We start from the raw sequence: 25343 nt of genomic DNA, 5'->3' as shown, positions 1-25343 counted from the left end.
TGATTGCCAGGAATGGGCACCAAATGTTGATCAGTGCACTGGAAAAGGGGCACAGCACCTATGCACAAAGCAAGGGTACCAAGAAGAAGCTGCTCTGCATAAGGAAAATACTCTATTGGAGCTGTAAAAAAGTCTGAAGATTTTACATAATGCTGAACAAAATCAGATTCTGAAAGTGGAACAAAAATAGTAATGCCTCTGCATCAAACACAAATCTATGCATTTTCTGAAAGAGAGCACAGTAATTTTTTTTCACTATTATTTCCATCTCCATTTATCTTTTAGGTTCCTTAGTCTCCAAGATAAGCAAAATTCTCACACTTCTGAAGTGTGAAATAGAGTCTGGCACTCTTTAAGACAAGACAATATCAAAAGAATTTGCAAAGAATCCCTGCAGGTACCTTGCTGTGTTCAGAGGGCTTTAAAACAATTGTCTCAAATTGCTTCCTTAGATGAGCCAAGGTGTTTGGAGAGGTGATGTTAAATCTCTTTACAGCTGAGAATCTTTTCAACCATGCCACCTTGACAATTGCTAATTCAGACAGAAATGTTTCCTAAAAGCTAAAAAACACCATCTTTTGTCGAGTTTATATTCAACTAAATTGCTCAAGCATATTTATATCACACACATATCTCATGAATTCATTTCACTTTTCTCAAAGGGAAGGCCTATTTTTTGGAAGTGCATTTCCAACCTCATTTTTGCAGAGATATGGTATCAGGAATTTAAAACAATGATCATCACATGATTCTCAGAAAGATTCAATTCAGAACGAGTTGGAGATGATAGGGTCTGGTTGGAGCTGATATCCCACGGCTTTGCACTAAGCTGACAATTCCTGTTAGATCAGGATTGCATTGAAATGTCTGCCCAAAAACACAAATCTGGCATAAAGAAATGTAGCTTCCATTTCATTTTCACTAATCAAAGGTTTTTATACAAATAGGTTTAAGCAAATAGGATTAATCTTGAGAAGCATTTGTTTTGATCCACAAATAGTTTTTGTTAGTTCTACAATGACAGGATGAACTTCAAAAGATACTAGTTTGTGTGTTGCATCCAAACCTCCAAAAACACACTAAAATTCTTTACAACAGGAAAGGCACACAGAGCAAAAGCCTCTAAATTGTTTCTGTTGGTGAGAAACTATGGCAAAATAAAGACTGAGCTGAGCTGGCAGTAACACCTTAGAAAGAAACCATAATTTGTACTGAGTAATTTCACTAAAGAAAAAATCCCTTCAGACATGCTTTACTGCAGTATGCTGAGGTAAGGAAAGTGACCCACAAATGGAAAAAAAATTAATTTTATACTTGTTTTTCTTGTGGAAAGTAGATCTGACTCCCTTCATGTCCCATTGGAAAAATTATGTGACTGCCCTGTTTTTACTGGAGGGTTTCTCAGAAAACTGCAAAAGTATCAAGAATTAAGAAAGGGCAACCCAAAGCTTTTTTTTTTTGACTACACTGTCCTTTGATCTACCTCTTGCAAGCAGACTTCCCATAAGTAATCCTAGTAAAAAACTCAAGAAGTTGCAGGGGCTTGAGATATGATTCACACCACCTGCCATAAACACCCCAAGTGTTCAGACTCTTGAAGCAGAATCTTTCATCTCTATTACAGGTTTCTGAGCATGAGAAGATTGTTTTCAAAATGGAACTCAACTTAATTTCATCTAACAGGAAAACCAGACAGTCTTACAATGAAATCATATATACTGCATTTCTTTTTTCTTGTGTTCAGTCAAATTAAAAAAAAAAGTGAGAAAAAGCCCTCCATCTTTAGCTTTCACGCAGAGATTATGCTTTCTCTGACATTTTGGGCCCTCTCCTGATTGCAGACTGCAGGCTGCAGCAGGTAAGAAATGCCATTTAAGAGACTGTAGCTGCACTCTCAACACCGTGGAAAGGTTTTGTCAAACAGCACTACATAAGCTCTGCTTCATCACAGGGTTTTAATCTGTACCCCATCACTCACCTTCTGGCATGCAGAGACCTGGTGTCAGTCTGCAAGATTAGAAGCATATTTAGGAGGCAGACTGCAGTTTGGGAATGACAAATACTGCTGGTGTTACACCATGGTTGTGAAGCTGTCAGACATAACCTAGTTGGCCACATACTGAAGAAAGGGGATCTGGGGTTAAATTCTAGCTCTTTCCCCACATTCACACATTGCTTTAATCCATCCGCTCTCCTACACAAGGACAGCAACAATTTCAGCTGCAGCTGCCAACAAACAGGATCAGTAGGACTCAGCTAGGAAATCTCAACATACGTATTTCTCAAGCTGTTAGGCTATTCTTCCTGAGGAAATTCAGAAATAAATATTAAAAGAACAGAAACATTTAAGCAAGCTGGTATGCCAGAAGGCATTATTACAAAACAGCTATGAGATCCCTTCTTTGAAAGATTTAGAGCAAAAGAAATGCAGCAAGAAAGCTGTAAGACAGCACACAGATATGATTGGCATGAGACTTCCCAGCTGTCCTCCCTGCAGTTATTCTTTCCAAAGCAACACAGTGTGAGAACACCAGTGCCCAGCACATACTGCACTGTGCAACCTGAATGCTGCCAACACCCAGCAACACACCCCACTGCACAGCCCCAGCAAAACACAGGAAGAGTGGACAATTCCTTCTGGTTGACAGAGAGGATGATTCAGAAGGTGCACAGGGAAGAAGGGAAGGTCTGGTAATAATCCAAACCCACACAATTGCAACCAGCGGCTAAGAACACTGGGCAGCCAACACAAACTGGGAGCACTGGTGTGGGCACACAGCCACAGTGGAGCAGGGCTTAGGTAACTTTGCAGTGAGTAATCCCTGCTCAATCCCAAATAACACAGTCCTTCACTCAACAACTCCAACTCTAAGGGCATTTTACTTTTGTTATACAAAGATGAAGAAGAGGAACATCTCCTTTGCACAACGTTCCACAGTGCACAACACAGCTTGTTTCTGCTGCACCATCCTTAATAGGCACAGCACAAATTTGGCACTGCTCAGCTGCTTCATGCTGCTCCTGTGATCATGATGTCCAGCTGTAAGTTTGCAACATGAAACAGTTACTGAGAGGTTGTTTTGGCATTTTTATTGACTTGTGTCTTGCCTCTACCTCCCACCAAGATCACACTCATCAACAGCTGCGAACAGATTTTTTTGCTCACTGCAGAGTCATACTGGCTGTAAGACACACTTAAGGTGTGAATCACAAAGAAATGTGTGGGCTATAATCACCCTCCACATTTGTGGCTCATTTTTCCAGTCAAGTTGAGTATTTCAGCAGTCCTGGGCAATAAATAACAAAATTGTTTTCTCTATTCAAATGACTCCAGGAAGGTGTCACAATGTTGCAAGGTCTGGGCTCTCCAGCCAGCGCTCATATTCTGCTGACCAGAAGGCTACAAAAACTTAACACATTTTTAAAAAATAAAAAGTTTTATAAGCCAAACAAAACACACTGAAGACAGTTACACTGAAGTTAAATACGCTCATGTCCTCTTGATATTACTGGTGTACAGGCATTGTGAATGTGTAGGCAAAAATGCAACTGTTTAATCTTCCTGTTCAGGAACAAAAAGCAGGTAAAGGACAAAGATATATCTCAAACACGAGTGCTCCTATGGATTGCAGCGTCAGACTGGATGTCCCACATAATGCTGGTTTGATGTTAAAAGTACAGATATAAACCAGCATGTCCTGACTAATCTAGGGGTTTAAGGGTGCTTTGAAACAGTGTGTTATCTTGGCCAAACAGCACCACAGGGGTTCTGTGAAAAAGCCAAATTTGCCTATCAGGTTCTGCTATTTATAAAAAAAAATATATTTAAATATTTACTGCTTACTAATACTTACCAATATTGGTGCTTATGTACTTTAACTTTGAACATAAACTTTTGAAATGCCATTCTTATATACATGCATTTTACTACTTCAAGGGGCCTTAATCCTTCTCCTGCACCTGAGGTACCCAGGCATAGTGAGGCTTTAATGCTGTCATTTTGCATTGCAGAAAGTTCCATGAAGTCGTTATGGCATTGAAAGCATGACACTGCAGCACTGCAGGTTGGTTCAGATAAGCAGCACCCCACAGCACATTCTGGGCCATGGTTTGAAGAGCAGCACAGTGGGGCACACGCAGACCTGGGTCCTGACATGTGGCTCATTACAGACACTTTGTGATTGCAGGGAACAGCCTCCTTCAGGAAGGGCTGCTCACATGGGCTGCCAGGCCCCATGCACATGACACTGGGTCTGCTGGAGATGGTATTTGCAAAGGAGCACTGCCAGCTCTCACCAAGCAGCTCTACAAACTAACTGCTATGTGTCAGCGCAATTTGAGTGTGTGGAGCAGCCTCAGAGGGCTGTGTTTTCATGAGTAAATACTCATCTGGTTCCATGAAAAGATGCAACAACACTATGTTGAGCCAGAATATAGATAAAACTGGTTTATCTCTAAAAGATCAGTAGTGATAACATGGATTAACAGAATTATGTCATGATATCAAATACTTTCTACATCTACCAAGATTTACTCTTCAAGGGACAGACTTAAAAAAACCCACATCACAAGTTGTAATTTCAGGAAGAACAGGAAATAAGCTTTTTGCTCTCTGATAAATATTAGCAGATCACTCAAATAAGTGAAGTGAAAAGTATAAGTTCTTCAGTCTTTCAATTCCTTTGGTTTTAGTGGAAAGATGTCAGTACTGATTACCTGTAGAACATCATGACTATCTTCCCTTACTAGCTTGCATATGCAGAAAGATCACAGCTTCCTCGTGACTAACTATCAGCTAGCATCTAAAGTTAATGTAAAATTTTTTTCATAAATTCTAACTGCAATTGTTTTATCTAGTGATTTATAACAAAAAAAAAAAAAAAAAAAAAGTAACACTAGAAAAATGTATCTCATCACTGAAACAGAGAAACTGTTGCCAGTTATTTGAAATGTTACAGATATTCCAGAAATGTATGGAGACCTTCAGCAGAGCCAGGAAGCACCATTAACACACAAAAACAATATGACATCATCAGACACTTAATTGCTTGCCAGTGACAGGCTCAGCTTTGTTTGTACAACTGCTGAGTATCACACTGTTTGCATGTACTGATAAGCCACTCGGGACTCACAATCACTCCATGACAACTGACAGAGTTATCTCAAAAGCAAAGTTACTACTATACCGTTTTAACTCATTACTTTTGAAAGATACAGTACCTTATAATGATATTTATTTCTTAAAAAGGACTGTTGTGAATTCATTTGCTGGTCTGCAGGCTATACAAGCCACTCTGATTTCAAGAGCATTGTCATTTGCAAGTGTTGACTATAGTTTTAATTTGAAGAATTAAAAGTGACCTACTTCAATTCACAGGCCTTTTGGTCAGAGAAGCACAGTTTTGGCTATTAATTCAAGATTTTCGTCTGGTATATTTCAATAGAGATGGCCTGTCCTAATTTTAGTCAGGGTATTAATGGAACCTTCCTCAGATCTTCATATTAACAGCACTAACCAAGGAGCAAAGATTTCCTCTTCTTTTGCTTGAAAACCAATGAATTCACAGTTCTTACTAAAACCAAAATTAAGGAGAAACTTATTAAATCTCTCTAGCTTCTGTATGGTTCTGGAATAACCACTAATGCAGTTGCAGGCCTGTCACACAGCACAGCTGGTTCAGTCTACTGCTGCCTTGTTTGCACTAATGTTTCTATTCAGATTTCTGCACTTGACAAAAAGCAAGCTAGAAGAATTTATGGTAAAAGTTTCCTATGACAGTAAGAGATACTGCATTTACCTACATGCAGGGTCTTATGCTTTTATCAGACTTCAGATTTTAGCTGATTGTTATTTCTAATTGGGGTAAACAAAACACAAGCATTTTGTTGAAGAGTTTTTCTTCCTATGTTGCATGTGAACTTTGAAACACAGAGTGCTCACACCTAACCTTACATTAACCAGCCAGTGCAGGGTTTGCCCAGTTCAGTGCCTTCAGCAAGAATGAGAACATGGTCAGCTATAAATCATGGGGGATGCAAACAGCCAAGAAGGTTTCCAAAGACCACCCTTTACCACAATGCTTTAAAATAAAATAGGAAATTAACAATCAGTCTGAAATAGCTGAGCAAAACAGTTTGAAAAACAAACATTGAGGTTTATTAAGCAGAGCAAATGAAATACTATCTATTTAAACTGTTATTAGCCACTACCAGCACAGATTGCAAATATGAAGATATAAAGCTCTGAAATTCTGTTTCTCATCTTTAAAGTGTGCAGACAATATGTCACAAAGAAAAAAGCCACTCAATACAAGTGATTGTGTCCCAGAGTTTAACCTTCAGAAAGTGAATCACTTAATGAGAACAGTGGCAGAACATTCCAACACAGCTTTAAGCCCATTTTTTACTTTTTTTTTTTTTTTTTAATTTGCTTGAGGGAATTGTATTCATCTATTAATTTGTGATAGTAAATCACTCAGACACCAAATCATCCATTGGCTTCAACACTGTACCTCCAGAAGATAATTTTTAATTTGCCTTCAGCCTTCTCTGTTGGGGCAACCACTCTGCCTTAAATAGGAGCTAATGCTGAAAAAGCACCACATAATCAGTATCTATCATAAAATAGTAGAGGAGAGAAAGGAGTAAAGGAGATGACATTGAAATTAACTAGATGCTCCAAAAGAACAATCATCACTATCCAAGGAAACCCAAGACATTGTGAAAGGTAGTTTTAAAAAGAAAAAGCAGTTTTTACAGCTCAAGCAAATTAATAGAAAAGAAGTTGATATAATTCTTTAAAAAGTCTACCCCTGTTTACTCATATCCATTAAGTCCACAGAAAATAATGATGATAAATAATTCAGCATGCTCCATTCCATTTCTTTCTTCTCCATGTTTACTAATTCAATACTAACTCTTTCTATGCCATTTTGTCTCAGAAAACTAACAAAATCACAAGTTTCCTTGGGGGGGGGGTGGAGAGAGGGGAAGGAAGATAAGGTTGTTTTAAGAATCATAAGCACTATGCCAAGAAACAAAAAGCAAATGCTGCAGATACACAAGAGATATCCAATAAAAGTGCAATTGAGGGACTATTGTTGCTGGAGAGAGTTAATGGGGCACTTCAAGGGCTAAAGTCTGAGTGTGTGGCTTGCAAGATCACATCTTTCCAAATTGCTACTCAAATTCAATTTGATCTTCTTATGCACAAACCAAAGTGTGCAGAGCTTAATTTTCAAAGTAAATACGCAGGCATATTCTTGATATAAAAGAAATCTAGGTTTTCTCTCCTTGGGTACTATTTGGGATGAGATTTGAGCTAGCAAGTTGGTATAGTCTGGGCAACTATAATAGGTCTCAATGAGACCTTCAGAACTTCTGAAAATTTTAACACTGGAAGCCTGATTTTAAGGAGTAAAAGTATTGCTTTCAGTAATTTAATTCAAGAGAACAATATGGCAGGGGTCACCTTTTAGGAGGGTGTTCCATTTGAAGACAGACAATAAAGCACAGAAAAGCTGTTCTAAATCTTAATTGCTAAGAACCAAAAGCAATGGCAGCTGGATCAGAAGTGCTGACCAACTATTCTCATTTGTACTTTTCTGTTGCCTTCAGTTTCTGACAATCTGTAGGGAACTGCAGGCATTCAGAGCTCAGAATGCACATTTTTAAGTAATTACAGAGATAAATTTAAGAGCAAGAAAAAGTAAAACTTCATTTTCTGAGGTGGTAAATGCTTGGAACAAACACAACAGATGGCAAAATCATTAAATTATGGGTGCCCTTTAAAGCCTGTTGTTTATGGTTCATAGTCCTCAGGCTTTATGGTTATACTCTTTCTACAGGACATTGATGTGCAAATAAAGAGATCCCTGTCATTTTTAAAATTAGATTTGATTCAGACAGAATGAATTGGAATCAAAACCTACCCAATACGGTTTTTTTACATGCTGCAGTCATCACCTGCCCTGCTTTCAGGGGTTGTTCTAGAGAAGAGCAAGCACTAGACCTGGTTTGTTATAAAGTAGATGCAGCAGCAATTTCAACCCAGTGTCCACATCTAGAACTTAGAAAACTCTGCTTTCCTCTGACCTGCCTCCTCTTGACTGACATTACAACAATTTGTTACAAAAAGAGAAAAAAAATTTCACAAAAGTCTTATTGAACATAATACCACAGAGTTGATTCTGAGTGTGACTTTTCAGTGATTAATTAAGTCCCACTTGCCCCAAGAGGTGGCAAGTCCACTGTACTTGAATTGCTGTCACTGCAACAGTACTGTTAATAACTGGCATGACAGCTGATCCGTCTTTGAAAGTCCAAGATTACTTTCTCAGAACCAACCAAGCAAAGTGTTTTTGTTAGAATTACAGAGTTTTAGCAGGTCTTCCTATTTGTCAGTTATCTTCTCAAACACAGGTGTACGAAACTGCACCATTTATGGTTTGATTTGTTTGTTTTCTATATACACTCTTTGCATTGTGTTAATGCAAAGAGTTATAACTCAGGAATTTTGGTCATGAAGCTCAGCTCTGTAAAAAAAAAAGGATCAATATTCAGTAAGGAAGATTTTTCAGGCCCCAGTACATAACTGTAAACCTTCAAGTCAGTTTTGAACAAGGGACCTTCAATAACGCTCCTCCAACCCCCCACAACAGCAATGTTGCCACAGCTTTCATTACAACTTTATTCTCAGCGTTTGCCTGTTCAACCACAGACTTGTCTTACACTTGTGTTAATGCAGAAACCTTTCCTCACCTTTAACGTGGCAGCCAAGCTGGCCATGTGCTCATTCAGAGTGCTCTCCGACTCCTTGTAAGTCAAGCAGGTGAACTGATATTCCTCTGGATCAAAGGCATCTGCTCCCTGCTGCTCCACGTCGTTAGCTACCCCATCATAATAATCCTCAATATCCCCAGGATCCTCATCCTCTTCCTCCTCCTCGCAATTAGGGTCATAATCCTCTTCATTGCTGTCAGAGCCCTGGCTGTTCATGTCCACGGACATCTTAATGCCCTGCCAAACTGCAGACCAGGAAAGCAAGCGCAGCTTCTTTTTTTTCCTCCAAACTTTATCGTTCTTTTGATTTCATCTGAGCTCTGTCTCCTAAGGGAGGAAAAACAATTTTTTCTGTGCCTAAGAAATTGTAAGAGGTGCCATATCAACAACAAATAGGTGACCAAACAGCTGGGAACAGACCAACCCAACGGCCCAGTAGAGGATTCTGCTGTGCATGTCCCTGGTTGGGATCCATTGTGACTCTTGCACCTCCAAAGCCAAGGCTGCTCTTACAGGACAGGTCCAAATCCTTGGAGACTGGATTATTACACTGCATCCTAGTCCCCAGTGCAGGCCCCGTGACTTCTGACATTTGGAAACTGGCTGCATAACCTTCACTACATATCTTCTCAGAGATAAACATGAATTTATGACAAAGTTTTTTATTCAAAGCCTGAAACGCTGAAGAACAGCATCCTATCTATTTAATCAACAGGAAAAACACAAACCTCTTACCTATGACCATTGCAGCTAGAAAGGCAACCTGTGATATTCTGTACAAATCCATATTGCTTCAGAACCACAGACATTAAGTGGGACTTCGGAAAATAAGACCAGCAAACAGATCTCTCACATGCACACAATTTAACAATCATCAATACCATCTCAAAAGAAATTGTGAAACTAGTTCATCCCTTTAAATTGGTTCTACCAGATGTGATGTGGCTTGGACACAGGGTGAAATAAAATTATTATTTATTGCCTTCTCAATATATACTTATTACCTTTTGAATGTAGAAATTTATCCTCAGGTGTTGACAGCTGTTATTGAAGAAGAATCAGAACAGCTAACTTTTCTTTTTTTTTAAGATTCTCACTTGTTTTGGAAAATTCACATATCTGATGCTTATCTGAACTACAAATCTTCTTGTGTAACTGAACCATATGAATTTGAGCTCTAAAATATTCAGAAGTAAAGCATGAATCAATCTCTAATTATGGTCATCTCATATTTAGTTGCAAATTTCCATTTAACCATATTATCTAGTTTAGAGAGAATATATTAATACAGAAGAATTAGAATAAGGCCATAACCAAATTTTACATATAAAAACATATATTAAAATCAAAGCTCTATTTTCCACAAGCAGCATGTATTTGGTTCCTTAAATACATTCCCATTCTGCTGACTACTATGTTGTCAGCTCTGACACTCAAATATATTCCCTCAGTATTGCAATTTGTAGCTGCAGGGGAAACCATAATCAAGCTTTGATAATCCTGACTTCAGACTACAGGGAATCTCAACCACGAATTTTCATTATTTTTTCTCAACTCTTTTTTTTCCTGTTTCCAGTCACCTGACCAGACAGTAGAGAATAACCAGCAAGAGATGTGATGTACAATTAATTTGAGGGGCTTCAGTGATTTCAGGAGATACAAACCTCCAGAGAGCCTGAAGATTACATTACTTCCTGAATTCTGGTCTTCATTCCTTTCATTTGCCTCTTGATTCCTTAGCTATCCACAGCATACACAGCACAGAAATAATTTACAGCACTGCTTTCCACAGGACTTCAGGGGAACAGACACACAGTCTCTCCATACTGGAAGGAGACAGATTTGAAATCTGATTTGGAAGACACAAGGCAAACCCTCATCCCTCCCTCTACCCTGCTTAGAGTCTGGGCTTAATCCGCATTGACACAGAGCTCTTACATAAAAGAAGTAATGGATCTTTACCTGTTAAAACTTATGTTAAAAGAATTACTTATGTGAGTCTCTAATCCCAGTGTGCACTATCAGCCAGTGTACAACAACTTTGTTCAGTCACCACAAAGCCTGAGCAAGTTTCACAGGCCAGGGAACTTCTCAAACTCATTCAGATCATTCCACACTCTAGAGAGAGAAAAACAGCCATGAAAACACTGGGTCCTCTGCTATTCCAACACATAGCAAATCACATCCAAGCAGTGAGATGTTTGTAGACATCCAGGTAGAATAATGGGCCTGCCCAGTACCTCCCAATTACACACCAGTCACTGGGGAGGGGGTCAGAGGAGTGCAAAGATGTCTCTGTGCCACCAGCACAGTTTTATGAGCAAACAGAGGAACTGTTTGCACACACAAATGGACATATGGATTTATCAAGCAGAAAACAGTCTGCAGGACTGGGTAACTCCTGTTCCAACATTCTAGGAAAGAGCTCCCTTCCAGCATAACTGGGCACCACACTGACACAAGTGAAACAATAGGAAGGAAAAGGCACATGCTCTGTGGACAAAGCAAAAGAGACGACTCAGAAAACCAGGAACAAAACTCACTCACCTATGCGCAGCCCAATCAAACTCTCTGAATACAAAGACAAGACAGAGCTACTACTTGATAGCACTAATTTTTAGAACAATAAAAATGTTAAGCTCAAAAGATAGGGTCAATAGAGCAAGGATTATTTAGATTAAATAATGACCACAACTCCCAAGACTAAATTATACATTTTTAAACAATACCTAGATCACTTTCCTACCCAAGGGAGGATTATCTCCTTCTTTACCACCTTTATATAAGATACTCCTGTATCTTCACTAACACTGATACAATCTAGTCGCCTCTCTTGCAGGAACTCCTAAACACACCCACCCCTACCCTCGGCTGTCTATCACCTCCAACAATGCCCTTTCCCTGACTCCTATTTTGCAACACAATTTTTAACAAGTCCTTTTGAAACAAAACGCCTTCCATTACTTTCACCACATTATGCGATCCCACCCTGTTCCTTGCCCCACTACATCGCTCTTTTCTTATTTCTTGCCTACCCTTGTGGTATTCCTCTAATAACTCTTTTGGCGGAGACTCCTCCAATTGGAGAATGCTCCTCCTCTTTTTCTGTTGATATTTCACAACCATTTCATAGGGTTTTTTCTTCTTTCACCTTTTTATTTATCTGAAACAGAGAAAGTGCAACTTAAGTCTGCCTCCAGGACTCCTTATCCATGTAACCTTTAGACAGGCTAACACACTCCCTTTTCCCTGAAACCATCCACAGCCTCAGCTCCATGCTGGCTATGAATGATAATTGCATCTTCATCTATGTCACTTAAACCCATAATTTGTGGATCATTCCCAACTCCCTCCTCACATATACAGCGCATACCTCGCCATTCCTTCTCTACTGTTTTTTAGGTATGGATTTTTCCATCCAAGACCGAGAAACCAGAACATGCCCTATCCTTTTCACCACAGATGACGCTACAGGGACCTCCTTGCAGCCTATCACACTCCCCCGGGAACATACCTGCTTTCCTTCCTCTTGCCAGTCTTAGTTCATACTATCATGGCTACCTTCTCTTTCTTAACTCTCTAATTAATTTCATTCCTGCCCTTTCCAACCTATGGTCACTTTTAACAAGTTGTTTTATGCATACCTACGTATTCCACGGTACCTCTGGGCTCGGGCAGAGCGGTATCCAGAGCATTTAAATTACCTCGGGTCCATTCTTTAGGAATGAGTGTGAGACCAGCCCCTGCGCTCGTCCCGCACACTTAGAGCGCCGCAGGCTTGCGGGCGGGCGGGCAGCGCAGGAACACCGCGGGAGAGAACCGTGCGGGGAGAGCCCGGGGGGCGGCGGGGCGAGGAGGGGCCCCCGCACGGCCGCCTGGAGCCCGGGTGCTCCGGGCTGCGGTTTCTGCCGGGCGGAGCGCCGAGCTCAGCACCGGGCACGGACAAACGGCCCCGCATCCCTCCCGCCGGGTTGCTCCAGCCCAGCACGGCACGGCCGGGCCCCGCACTTACCGGGCGGGCAGGCGGGCAGCGAGAGCGGCCCCCCGAGCTCCTCCTGCGCGCCGGAACCGCTGGGCCCGGTGCGTCACCTCCGCCGGGCGGGGCGGGGCCGGGCCGGGCCACGGCGCTGCGGAGGGGGGGAGCGGCTGAACCACTGCGGGCGGGCGGGGGGAAGCGGCCCCGCGCCCTCAGGAGTGGCCCCCGGGCCGGGCTTGACCGGTGACAGCACCCAGTGGCCGCGGCGGGAGCGGCCTCTCGCACCGCCGCGGTCCCGGCCCGCCCCGTGCCCGCCTCCCGGCGTGCCCCGCACTGGGCTAAAGGTCGCGGCGCGGAGGGGGCGACATTGGCTCGGCAGGGACGCAGCGCCCCGACCCCGGTCCCGGTCCCGCTTCTCACCCGCCTCCGCCACCATGGCGAAGCAGCCCCAGCCCATCAGCCCCTTGAAGAACTTCTTCGCTGGCGGTTTCGGGGGCGTGTGCCTGGTGTTCGTGGGGCATCCGCTGGACACCATCAAGGTGAGGTGACGCGGGGCACCCGGGGACCAGGGGGGCGGCCGGTGCTCGGTGCGGTCCGGGGCACCGGAGAGTGGACTACAGCTCCCGGCAGGAACTGCGCGGGAGCGGTGCGGGTGCTGGTGGGCGCAACGGCAGAACTACAACTCCCGGCAGGCACTGCGCGTGAGGCGGAGCTTCCGCTATGGGCCGCGGGAAGGCTGAGCTGAACCTCTGCAATGCCGTAGGCCGCCCCCTGGCGGCGCGGCGACCGGGCGTCTCGCAGTCCCGGTTCAAGTAAAAAACCGGGAAAAGAGCGCCGGTGTTCCCGGTGTTGGGAGGAGCTAGGAACTGGCATGTGCCCGCCAGCCCCGTCCCGCGCTCCTGCACCAGGAGGAGGCCGGGAGTGACCCTATGGGGTCCAGGGAGCAGAGGTCGTCATCCCGACGTCATCCCAACAACTAATTAGTTAAATACATTAACCACTCATTACATTATAATTCAACCTCTGCTCTTCTGCAAATGGCTAAAATGATGTCAGTGTTTCTATCGATATCTTCAGTCATAAAACATACTCTATAACAGCCAGAGGTATTCTGTCAATCAAAGTTTAGATATATTTAATAAAATAATGTTTTCTCTCTCTCTTACTAGGTCAGACTGCAAACCCAGCCTAAGCCACAGCCTGGCCAGGCCCCACTCTATTCTGGGACCTTTGACTGCTTCAGAAAGACTCTTGTTGGAGAGGTACTGTGACACCTGCCAGATATATCAGTTGTTTCTGTATATTGTAGGAATAGAATCGTGTGCCCCCCAGAGACCACACAATTCCTGGGTTATCAGTTAAATTGATTCTAATTAACATTTTTAAGCAGATTACATCACTTGGGGAATACTTAGCATACACATGCTCCAAGTACAGTTGGCAGTTGTTTTTTGGCCTTGTAGTTAGTGAAATTTTGCTGGTATTTGGATTCATCTCTGGAAATTCTAAAATGGATAATGCCTTTTGTTGATACAAGCAGTACTTTTACTTTCTTCTATAAGGTGTTATGCCACCTATGAGAAGGCAGAAGATCTTTAGTTTATAGATTTTTTTTATTTTTCTTTTTTTGAGAGCAGAGTGTCAATTATAGTAGTTGCTTAACCTTCTCTAGAAGGTGAACAGTGTTTTTTACTCCTGAATCATCATGACTATGTTGTTGAGCTAGTCTGTTATGTTTTTAGAAAGGCACACAGCCTTGATTTAAAGTCTTTAATTGACAGAGAGTCCAGTTTTTGGCTTTTTAAGTTTTCTATGCAGCTATTTACCATTTGGAAATAATGGCTGTAAAGCCCAACTGTTTATCTGCTTGTCTGAAATCTCATTTCTAACTGTTGGATCTTGTTAGGTAACTCCCTGTTGAATGAAAGATCTGCCTCAAATCTGAAATCTACTTCCATTGTGATATTAACAGGTTGTTATATAACCAAAGCAAATCTTGTTTCTCTGGTCTCTCCCACAAAGGACTGGAATGCTGTGCCAGCTCTGAATCCCTGGCAGTTTTTAACACCCCTGCTGCAGCATGGACGTCAGAGCTGAGCCATAATAATAGCCTTGTGATGGGGAGTTCAAAGGCAGTGCTGCTTCTCTATCTGCTCCTACTCCTACTCAATACTCATCCTTTTTGTAAAGAAAACTATTCAGCCTCTCTGCCAAGGCCTTTTGCTTCCCAGTGCTCGTGGGGAGGTTGAGCAGCAGGGGCTGATCTCTTAGCCACCTGCAATTTCCTGGCAGAGCCAGCTGTGCCTGTAAGACTTGAACATGTACTGGGATGTACTGGTTATTGGGGTAGGGGGAAGAAAGGAGTGCAGAGACCAGCAGATATTTAACTTATGTGTCTAGCCTTTATCTAGGAAGATAACTCTCTTTTTTTATTGGAAAAAAGTTCAATTTAAAGGCAAGAGAAATTAAATAAAAACGGCTGCTGGGGACTGCGTTAGAACTTTTCATTTGTGTAGGCTATGAAAGGAAATATCAGGAATGTATAAAACATCAGGAATGTGATGTGTAGGGAAAAAGTTTGGATTTAGGGTTGGAAACAAAAAATAATTTGCACTTGAAACTGTTGCAAAGTGAGTTCATGTGGGGAGTGAAGGAATTCAGGCTGCTGTCCCTGGCTCTTCCTTTAGTTAGAGTGAATTAGTTCCAGCGGGTTTGGTGTTAGGATTTTACACTACTGCATTTGGCAAGTTACCAATAAAACACAGGTGCATTTCTGTGTGTAGCTGACAGTGTTCTCTCTTGACATAATCTATTAAGGCTCTTATTCAGGTGTCTTTTAACTTCACTTCATGACTTTTGAGATGCACGTGCGGGTGATGAGTATTGTTATAGAAAGGCATCAGTGCTGCCAGTGTTTCCCAGGAAGGATAACTTTCCTCTGCAGCAGTCCCTGAGCCTCAGCTAAACATGTATAACTGTAAATGAACCCCTTTATTTCTCTGATCAATTTAACTGTTAGATGGAGCCTATCCTGGATTGTTGCCTTTCTCTTCTCAGCAAGTTGAAGTGTGTGCAAAGTTTATGCCAAACCAAGTAATTCCTGTCATAATGTTTCTTGCAGGGAGTCCGAGGCTTATACAGAGGAATGGCAGCTCCTATCATTGGAGTGACACCCATGTTTGCTGTGTGCTTCTTTGGATTTGGCTTGGGAAAAAGACTCCAGCAGAGAAAACCTGATGATGTTTTGACGTGAGTTCCCGGTTAATCAGATGGTTGGGAAAGGCATCCTGAGGCTTTTGCTGCATTGTCACACGTTGAGTTGTGGTGTAAATTTGTGTCTTCTCCTAGGTTATAAATATAGCTCTGGAAAATAAAACACTCATGTTTTAATGCTTCTGGAAGCGTGGGACTGATAGCACAGGCTAAAAACAGACTCTGTGTGGGCAGGTGCGATGCAATTCCCTTTCTACGCAAGAAGGAGCCATTAAGCAACAATTCCGGTTGAGATGAGTACAGTGAAGTTATATAATGATTGCCTGCCAACAGTCTAGCTATTAACAGAAACTGTGGGACCAATAAATTCATGGTCAAGCAGTCTTGACAACATTCACAGCCCTGATTCTCTTTTCCCTCTTAGTTATGAGTTTTCTTGTGTCCCTTCATTAGGATATGAAAACAGCCGTAAAAATGGTTGATTATTATTTCTGAAAAGAGGTATTTATGAGCAGCCCTCCTCTCAGGCATGTCTGACCTTCAGAAACAGCAGTAGGAAGCTGAGAAGACTTGGTGGGGCTTTCTACAAGCCAACCTGTGCATGAAGAAAGCCCCTCACCCATAAAGTACTCCTATAATGGGTTTGCCAAGATGTGATTTACAGGGACTGGGCTGTAGCTTTGCAACATTTTATCCCATTGTTTGGGTGCTAGGTAGGAGCTCTGTCAGAAAGCAGGAGCCCCATCATGTGGAGCCAGCTGTGGTGGGGTGTTTTGGTTTCTGTTGGAGTCTTGCCTACACAGGGCTGGTGTGAGCATACCTCACAAGCCACTGCCAACACAGCTCCCATTGCTCAGAGAGAAGCAGTGCTGAGGTGCTGGGAAACTGCTCAGTTCCCCTCTGTTATACCATGGCAGTGTCCTCATGCAGGCAAGACTGAAGGGAAAGGCCAGGGGAACAGTAGGACTGAACAACAAGTGCGCCATGAACTTATTCCTGGCAGCTGATCAGCTCAGTGCCTCGTGTTTTATACACAGGGTACCAATAGGAAGTTTTAAGGAGAAAGCTGGAGCAGGACATCATAGTTTTTTGATTATGTAGGATTCGTCTCAAGCAGAGCAGTGGAGAAGAGCAAATAGTATATATACTGTCTCTGTGCTTAGCTGTGCTGTGGGTGCAGACCTGGCACAGTGAAGGTGCAGTGAGCTTGGGACATGAGACCTAAAAATAAAGGTCAGACTCCTAGTGCTGTGGTTATGGGTCTAGGGGCAGGCTGGTTGGTTGTATTTCCCCATGCTGATTTTGAAGGGATGTTGTGGAAGGAGGAAGATGGAGAGAAACCTGAGAAGCCTATCCTGCCTTTTCTGGGGCTGAATAATCCCAAGGTGAGCTAAAAACCTCAAAACTTAGTTTGAGTAAATAGGAAGTGCATGTGGAGTGGTGAGGGAGGTCTGAATGGTCTGGAAGATATCATGGGAATTTGAGTAGAGAAAGGTGTAAGAATTGGAATAGAATGCCATCTCTTGGGCAAGTGGAGAGAAGCAGAAGGTGTGGAATTTGATTAAATTGAAATGCTAGGTCATCTTACTAGGCGAGGTAGCAGGAGTCTGATATAGAGATAGTTTTGTGATGGAGAAACTTAGCTTATTTAAGGGATTTTTGTCATGGAGACTTTGCCATGTGAAAGCAGGTGCAGAATGTTTGGGATAATGGCAGGTTGGTAGGACAAACTGGACTTTGGCAGAGACTGAAGGAGTGAGGGAGTGAGAGGTTATGGCAAGGAGGCTTCTGGCAGCACACAGGGATTTGTGTGGAATCTGGGTCACTGAGAAGAGTATGGAAGACTGGAGGAGGAAGAGACTGTTGGGAATGAAAATGAATGGGGAATGCTATAGCAAAAAATGCAAGTAGAAGGAGTATTAGCAAATAGAATGAATGTGGAGAGCTGAGTTGGGGTTGCTGTAGGAACCAGTCTGTTGAGTCCTAGAGATCCTAAATTTTTAGCTCTGCATTGACAAGGCACTTCTGCACTGATAAAAGCAGTGGATGCACTTCAAATCCCACTGCCATGTTCATGTGGAACAGCATCATCTGTGATGCAGGGGTCTTTCTGCCCTTCATTTCCTGTGTGCTGTGTTGTGTTAGGGTCTTTTCTGTTTCCTTGGGGCAGATATCCTCAGCTGTTTGCTGCTGGCATGTTGTCAGGAGTGTTCACAACAGTAATCATGGCTCCAGGAGAGAGAATCAAGTGCCTTTTACAGGTAAGGCATTGGATGATGGTGATGGGAATTTAATTTTAGAGGTCTTGTATTTCCATAGCAGAAGTTTCTTTGGTTAGTTCATTTACTCTGTTATGTTTTTTGACAGGACTGAGACAACTGTCATTTAATGTATCTGTGTCATGAAGAAGCATTTTAAACAAACTCACCATGACAGTATAAGTGCACACAGCATTAATTGCTCTATTCATCTTACACAGCTCAGGTGTTATGCTATGGGACACTATATGAGGCATCCATGGACACCTCAGTCCACTTCAAAATATGGAAAAGTAAACTTTTTCTGAATTAAACTTTTCCTAAAAAAAAAAAAAAAAAAGGTATAAACCTGCTAGATCATGACACTCTTTGTGATGTAAAAAAGTTCTGTTACCTTGACAGTTCCCCATGCAGATCTAAGGAATGCATTTCAAAAATGTTCTGACATTTGGGTGGCTGTTAGCTCTGCACCTCCTGCGGGGGTTTTAAAATATTGTTGGAAAATGTAAACCTGAACAAATGAAATGCCATCTTGAGCAGGTGTGGGAAGCTCTGCTTGTTTCAGACTGTGTTGAACTCTGTTAATAGGGTGCTGGGTGGTCACATGTTAGTTATGACAGACAGGATATTATCCTGGGAGCTTTTGTACACATACAGATGGTTTGAATTTCACTCAACTGTTTGAAAATTACTTTTTGTCGGTGTGGAATTACCTAAGTGACTCGAGTTGTTTCAAACTTGCACTGTGGAAAAATAAAGGAGAATCTGTCCTCTGCATGGAACAGTAACCACAGGCTCAGCTTCAATGTGAGAGCTGCTTGGGGAAGTGAGGCAGAGGCTCCCTATGCAGAAGTGTGTGCTCTTTCCTCTAAAAACACACGTGAGGCTTTCCAACCCTTGGCTGAACAATTCTGCATCGACCAGAAACCTTCACTGGTCAGAAACTCTCCCTTTAATCCTGCAGATCCAGGCAGCTACAGGTGAGACCAAGTACAGTGGCTCCCTGGACTGTGCCAAGCAGCTGTACCGTGAGGCTGGGATCCGGGGCGTGTACAAGGGAACGGTGCTGACCCTCATGAGAGGTAAGGCATGGGGCTGTCCCACCCCTGCTGGGGGGACTGCAGCATGAGAAGCCTGACACAGTGTAGGAGATCTCACTGTCCCTTTAGCCAATTGGAGGGGCTGTGTCACCCATTTTCTTCTTTTTTTTGTTCTTTTTTTTTTTTTTCCAGTCTGCAGAGCTACTCCAGTGCCTCAAAGGGCCTGAGAAATAAACATGAGATTCTCAGTGAGTGAGGAAGAGATTAGATGACAAGGATCAGAGGGACAGAATGATATAGGAATTAATTAAGATCTGAGAAGCCAAGAGGAATGAGAGACTTCAGGAGAGGAGCAGAGAGAACAAAGAGAAGAGAAAAATACAGAAGTGGGCTTCTTTTTTTAAAAATTATTTTCTACTTTTTTTCTTTTGTTCTCTCCTTGAGAGAAGGATTGTGCCTGTCTGTGACTGTTCCTGTATAGTACTGACTGCTTTAAAATATGTGGTGGCAGCAGTTATGCTTTCTACCCTTTTGAGTCTGGGTTATTTTGGACTGGGATGTCATGACCCCTCTCTCAAATACAACAAAAACTAAGTAATTGTGCCAGACCCAGAATCCTTTACGTATTTTAGTAATTCCCCTTTGAAAACTGAAATTTCTGTATTTTTGTTACTTCAGTTTAGGAATTTGTTCTATCCTCTGCTTCTCACACAAGTGTAGCAGCCCTGCAGTATAACTTTAGCAGTGTCCCTAGATAGGGGCTGGTTCTCCAGTTTAGGTATGGGATAAGAATAGGCTGTGGGAGTAGCTTAAAAAAACCCCAAGACCCATCAGCTGTAGAAAAATCCCCAAATACAATAATTAGAACTACTACTGTGCAAAATTCATTAAGTTCCTGCACTGCTCTGATGTGCTGTGCAGAAATTTAGACAATTTCATGATTAGTGTAATGTAATCAGGTTACAGTCTGGTTTGAAAGGTGGCTGACAGAAAAGTTATTTTCCCAGTTCTTGCCTTTAGCACCTGTTCTCCATGGGAAAGTTCAGACTCCTCTGTCTAAGGCAGCAGAAGATTTTTATTTTGTTTGTAGAAGAGGTTCAGAAGAGGAATCTGTATGTACTTAGTGGTGTTGCTGGGCTGGCATGGAGCTGGAAGCCTCTGGGCTCCCTTTGGTTTCCCACTCCTCACAGCCTTTGTTGTTTACCCACCAGACGTCCCGGCCAGTGGAATGTACTTCATGACGTACGAGTGGTTGAAGAACATTCTGACCCCTGAGGGAAAGAGGTCAGTAAAATCTCACAGTCATCACTTTCTGAATTTCCCAGACACTGCTGATTAATCTCCCCGGTTAGGAAGAGAGCAGTAGCATCAAAACAAATTTCTTAAAAAAGAAAAATGATTGCTCATTTAGTGAGCTAAGCTCTTTTGGTCTGGGGTTAAATGGCAATTAAAATAATATTCTGAGTTTCTCTCAGATTCCAGTTCAGATCTTATTAGCCAAGTAAGGAATACTTAAAGTAGTTTCAACCCTGTGTGTGCACAAAATTTAGGGGGGCTTTGCTGGATTTTTTGTGGGGGTTTGGGAGGTTGGTTGGTTTTTGGTTTTTTTTTTGTTTTTTTTTTTTTTTTCCCCCAGAGCGTGTGTGTGTGTGTGTCTGCTGCTGAATAAAAAGATTTGAATCTTTAGGGTGGTGTTGGTCCATCTTGGAAAGGTTGCTCAGATACTGCACTCTGTTTCTGCCTGCAGCATTGTGCTGCCTTCTGGCTGCCAGTCAGGCTGTCTTTTTGATTGTCACCTTAGTCAAAACAATGAGTTAGACTTTTTTTTTTCCTTTTAAAATTTTTTTTTTGCTTTTTCCTCCCACCCCACTCTGATCCTGCCACAGTGTGAGTGACCTCAGTGTGCCTAGGATCCTCTTTGCTGGGGGCCTGGCTGGGATCTTCAACTGGGCAGTTGCCATTCCACCAGACGTGCTGAAATCACGTTTCCAGACTGGTGAGTTGCACTCCAGCGTGTCACAGCCACACTCAGTGTGGTGCTCCTGGGAATGGGCTGGGCAGTGATGGAAGATTCCAGCATGTCTTGAGTGCTGCTTGAGACAAGTGCATGAAAAACCCAAGGGTGTTCCTAGCATTCTAGTTGGTTTCCTCACAGATTTTTGGCACATTGGGCTGCACTGTTCTGTTTCTGCCTCCTTGATAATATAATGATCCTGATTTGAGGTACCTGATTTGAAACCTAAGCATAGAACTCATAATAATAAAATTGTCATAGCTGTTTTATTACAAATGTAATTCTTTTGAGAGGTTTTATTATTTCACTTCAGACATGATTGTATAAATTGTAGTTTGTGCTATCTGCTCTTTATAGTAACAGGGCGTGACTTGCTGAGAGCATCGCTTTTGGACTGGCAGCTCTGCTCTTTAATGTCTGTGGCCTAATTACAGTTAGGATGGCCCCAGGCCTTGTGCTTCAGCAGAGTTTGACAGGTTTTTCGTTGGTTTCTCTGCCAGTCCTGTCAATGAATATTTTTGTTAAGGCTCCCCCATGGTCTCAACTCTCAACTGGACAGCGACCATTTTTCTTGAGTCACAAATCATGATAATCAGAGCAGGAAACCTCTTTTTTTTTTTTTCTCTGAGCAATGGCTGCTGTGGTTTTATTACCATACCAAGGGCTGAGAGGGAAACATATCACAGCTTTGATACTGTTCCACTGAGCCAGTCCCCAGTGCTGCTGTGTGGATGATGTGGGTTCATGGTGGTTCTATTTAACTGGACTGATCTGTGGGTTACCACTTCAGAGGGCAGTATTTCCCAGGGCAGTGTCAGGAGAAGGAAGAAATTGTTTTTTGAGTAGAGTAGCTTTTAAAAAACATCTCAGCATATCCACATAACATCAGCGTTAGAACATCCTGTGCTTTTCATTTGAAGTCTGTTGCTGTGCTTGGCTGGGGCATGTGATAGGATCATTTTCTAATTAACCAGCTTCATCAGTTTTTAAATCTGACATTCCTATCACCTAAGTGCCGCTCTTGGGAGAGCTGTGATCAGCAGTGCGAACAACAGCTCAGACTTCCAAACCTGACAAAAGTTATTCTCCATTCTTCCCTGCCTGCAATGACTTGATGATGTAAATTCTTTGGTCATGGTGAGCACCTAACTTCTGTTCACTGAGCCTTTACTGAGCTGTCTTGTTTGTTTGCTGTAGCAGAGTGAACCTGTTGAAAATCCTGGGCTGTTACACATGGCACATCCTTCATCCCTTGTCACTGCCACACATCTGGGCTAATGTGTTGTGCATCCCTTTCAGCTCCTGCAGGAAAATACCCAAATGGCTTTAGAGATGTGCTGAGAGAACTCATCAGAGAGGAAGGAGTTGCATCTCTGTACAAGGGGTTCACAGCTGTGATGATCAGAGCCTTTCCCGCTAACGCGGTGAGTACCTTGTGATGCCGGGTGGGTTTTGGGGACGTGGCTGCTCACAGTGAGTGTTTGCAGTCTGGAGAAAACACAATTGCCTGTTTGCTCTTGAACCATTTCAGTGAGGTTCTTGTCACTGCACGTACTTTTGACTATTGGTGTCCAAATTCTAAAATTGTACTTTAATCTAGGAGCAACAAGTAAATCTTTCTTCAAAGCTTTGCATGATAGCTCTTTATTGACTTTCTCTGATATTTTTTATCTGCTGGTTGTACATCCAATTGTAGAAGATGGAATAAGTTTGGACTCACTTTCCCTTCAATAACTAATGAGCCTGATAGAGCCAAAGTTCAGCCTTTGTGTGGAGTGACACGGTAGAATTCTTGCCTCTGGTTCAAGACTTTTTTGTCCTCTTCCTTCTTCCGGATAAACCACGTTAGTTTTTCATAGTTCAGCATTGAGACAGATTTAGAGAATCCTTATTTGTTCTGTGGTCTCTTCCAGGCATGTTTTCTTGGTTTTGAAGTCGCCATGAAGTTTCTTAACTGGGTTGCACCTGGTCTATGAAGACTAGGAAGTCTGGAAATGAGAGAGAAGGAAGAGAGTGCAAGTCTGCCTCAAAGGAATAAATGAATGATCACTTAATGTTTCAGGAATGATTGTTTGCCTAATACCTTTTTGCCTTCCTCACATTCTTTAGGTGGTGCTATGTGCCAATCAGAAATGCAAGCTGTAGCTCTGACACAGAGTTGGTGAGGAGTTAGAGGTGACAAATTTTCTGAGCCAACCACAGCAGTGACACTGCTAACACACAGCTGTCACTATCACGTGTACTTTAAGTACTTCCTCATGGAAGAAGGGGGCACATCTTAAAATGTAATTCTTTATTAATGAAGGAACATGTAGCTATTAATGCTGGAAAACTTTCTTAAAATAATATTTTGGCAACATGTACTTAACTCTCAGGGAATAAGTCAGCAGCTGCACATGGTCGTGTCTGCAAGCAATGTCTGACAGTGTTCTCATCTCCTGTAGTCTTTCAGTTGTGGCTGTTTCTGTGTTAACACTGGTTTTAATCTCCTGTGCATGTACAGCAGCAAACACAACTCAGCAGGGGTGGCCAGAGCTGCTTCAGTGGATTGAGGGGTGTTGCAGGTACCATATCAGGTTTTGCACACTGATCTTTTCTATGAGACTAGGACACAAAATGCATTATGTTTAACATTTGTACTCAGCTTTACTGAGGGAGCCAGTGAGGAAATGTGTTTGATTAACCTGAACTTTTCTCTCAAATCCTTTCTGTCCCACTGAAGAGAGCCCAAATGTGATTTCAAAAGTACAGCACAGTTCATAGCAATCTGTGATATATTTGATTAATCAAATCTTGTGTCCTGGGATTCAATCCCTGACATTGATGTGAGAAAATTTAAGAGTACTTTCAAGAACTGAATTTCTCTGACACGAGGGGGAACGCATGAAGAGGACATTGGCTCTGCAGTTTTGTCTAACTTTATTCTTTCTCCTGTTCCTTGGTTTTATCTTACTATTATTAAACATAATCACATTTTCATTTGAGAAGTGACTAATACTGAGAAGCAAAAAGCAAATTTTAATTTCTTTTGGTTGTGATGCAGTGTTATTTGACCTCAATAAAACTAGATGCTGCTTGGCTAGTACGTGTGCCTTGGTTCATTTACTTTTTGCATGGTTCATGCATGCTTAGTTTTGCAAAAGTTTTCCAGTTCTTAATTCTGAGATTGATTGGGAAATAAGCTGTGCTGTGCTGTGCTGTCTTTGATTACTAACCCCTTGCCTTTTAGCTTTTCAATTTTGGACATGAGCTGTGGAAAGGAATATTCTGCACTTGGCATGATTGTCAGACAAGTGCTTTTAGGGTGCTGCATTGTGGATGCAAATTTTTAACTCTAAAACAAAACACTAAATAACACGTCTTGGAAGAATACCACATACTATGTGGAAAGTACTTTGTGTGGTCTGTTGACCTGTACCATGAGGACACAGCCTTCACCTTGGCTTTCCACAGGCAGCCCTGAAAACTTCCCACTCTGGGCTGCCGAGAAACCTTGAATTCTTTCCTTCCCAGTTTTTTTGGGAAGACCAGAAGGGAACCTGCCTTCCTGAGAGTCCACCTCTTGTGTTTTGCAGAGCAGGAGGGGTGGCCCCTGGACTACCCACCAAGGGCCTTCCCCATTCCTCACTGTCAGCAGTGGCTGCTGCTCCTCCTCAGATACTTACATGTGAACACTGAGTTAGTCCTGGTTTGGGGAAGTGATTACAGCAGATAAACCTCTCAAATGGTTTTAAACATAGTTCTGGGTTTACTGAGGCTAGTTTCAACCTGATCAGGTCTGCTCTGAGGGCTCAGTGCTGCCTCACCACAAAATGCTGTCCTGTGCTGCTTTGCTGGCTGCTCTGCCCTCTTTCTGATTTCCATGCTGGGGCTGTGGTACCTAGAAGCAACTTCCAGCTTTAAGAAGTCTTATAAATCTGAATTTTATTTTCAATTCTGTTTATGCACTCAGAAATACTGACACTTCTTGGGAGGGACAGAAGTGCATATTCTTTCATAAAAAACCAGACAGTAATGCTAAAAGCTGCCCATTCCAGCTGCCCTGTCAACTGTATCCTGTT

At 42.4% G+C, this 25343-nt stretch overlaps 2 protein-coding genes across 5 annotated transcripts in view; one reads left to right on the top strand and one right to left on the bottom strand.

Moving 5' to 3' along the window:
* The window catches only part of ARIH2 (ariadne RBR E3 ubiquitin protein ligase 2), a 35109-nt gene extending 22183 nt beyond the window's left edge, over window positions 1-12926 (bottom strand). Inside the window, exons 1-4 of one of the 4 annotated variants that reach the window (XM_056501789.1) lie at window positions 12794-12882; window positions 10446-10607; window positions 9786-9958; window positions 8761-9108 (exon numbers count right to left, since the gene is read on the bottom strand). In XM_056501789.1, the coding sequence (XP_056357764.1) occupies window positions 8761-9009 (249 nt within the window). In that variant the 5' untranslated portion in view covers window positions 9010-9108; window positions 9786-9958; window positions 10446-10607; window positions 12794-12882. Of the gene's footprint in view, window positions 1-8760; window positions 9109-9785; window positions 9959-10445; window positions 10608-12793 lie in introns of all 4 variants that reach the window. The other 3 variants (XM_056501787.1, XM_056501786.1, XM_056501790.1) reach the window with 3 other exon arrangements.
* On the top strand, window positions 12914-24367 carry SLC25A20 (solute carrier family 25 member 20). Its single transcript, XM_056501794.1, has 9 exons — window positions 12914-13296; window positions 13927-14019; window positions 15879-16006; window positions 18141-18231; window positions 19193-19310; window positions 20480-20552; window positions 21155-21264; window positions 22582-22706; window positions 23196-24367. Exons 1-9 carry the CDS (start codon window positions 13192-13194, stop codon window positions 23256-23258), a joined length of 906 nt encoding a protein of 301 aa, XP_056357769.1. The 5' UTR covers window positions 12914-13191; the 3' UTR covers window positions 23259-24367.
* Window positions 24368-25343: the final 976 nt, after the last annotated feature.

Source organism: Oenanthe melanoleuca, chromosome 12 (assembly GCF_029582105.1).
Source record: "Oenanthe melanoleuca isolate GR-GAL-2019-014 chromosome 12, OMel1.0, whole genome shotgun sequence".
Lineage (NCBI taxonomy): Eukaryota > Metazoa > Chordata > Aves > Passeriformes > Muscicapidae > Oenanthe > Oenanthe melanoleuca.
This window is presented reverse-complemented; position numbering and strand designations above follow the sequence as displayed.

Bases quoted from the DNA above. Each gene is read 5' to 3' on its own strand.
- SLC25A20 (XM_056501794.1), top strand. From the start codon at position 13,192: ATGGCGAAGCAGCCCCAGCCCATCAGCCCCTTGAAGAACTTCTTCGCT. The intron at 16,007-18,140 runs GTGAGTTCCCGG...TCCTTGGGGCAG, and splicing joins AAACCTGATGATGTTTTGAC to ATATCCTCAGCTGTTTGCTG. The intron at 20,553-21,154 runs GTCAGTAAAATC...ATCCTGCCACAG, and splicing joins CTGACCCCTGAGGGAAAGAG to TGTGAGTGACCTCAGTGTGC.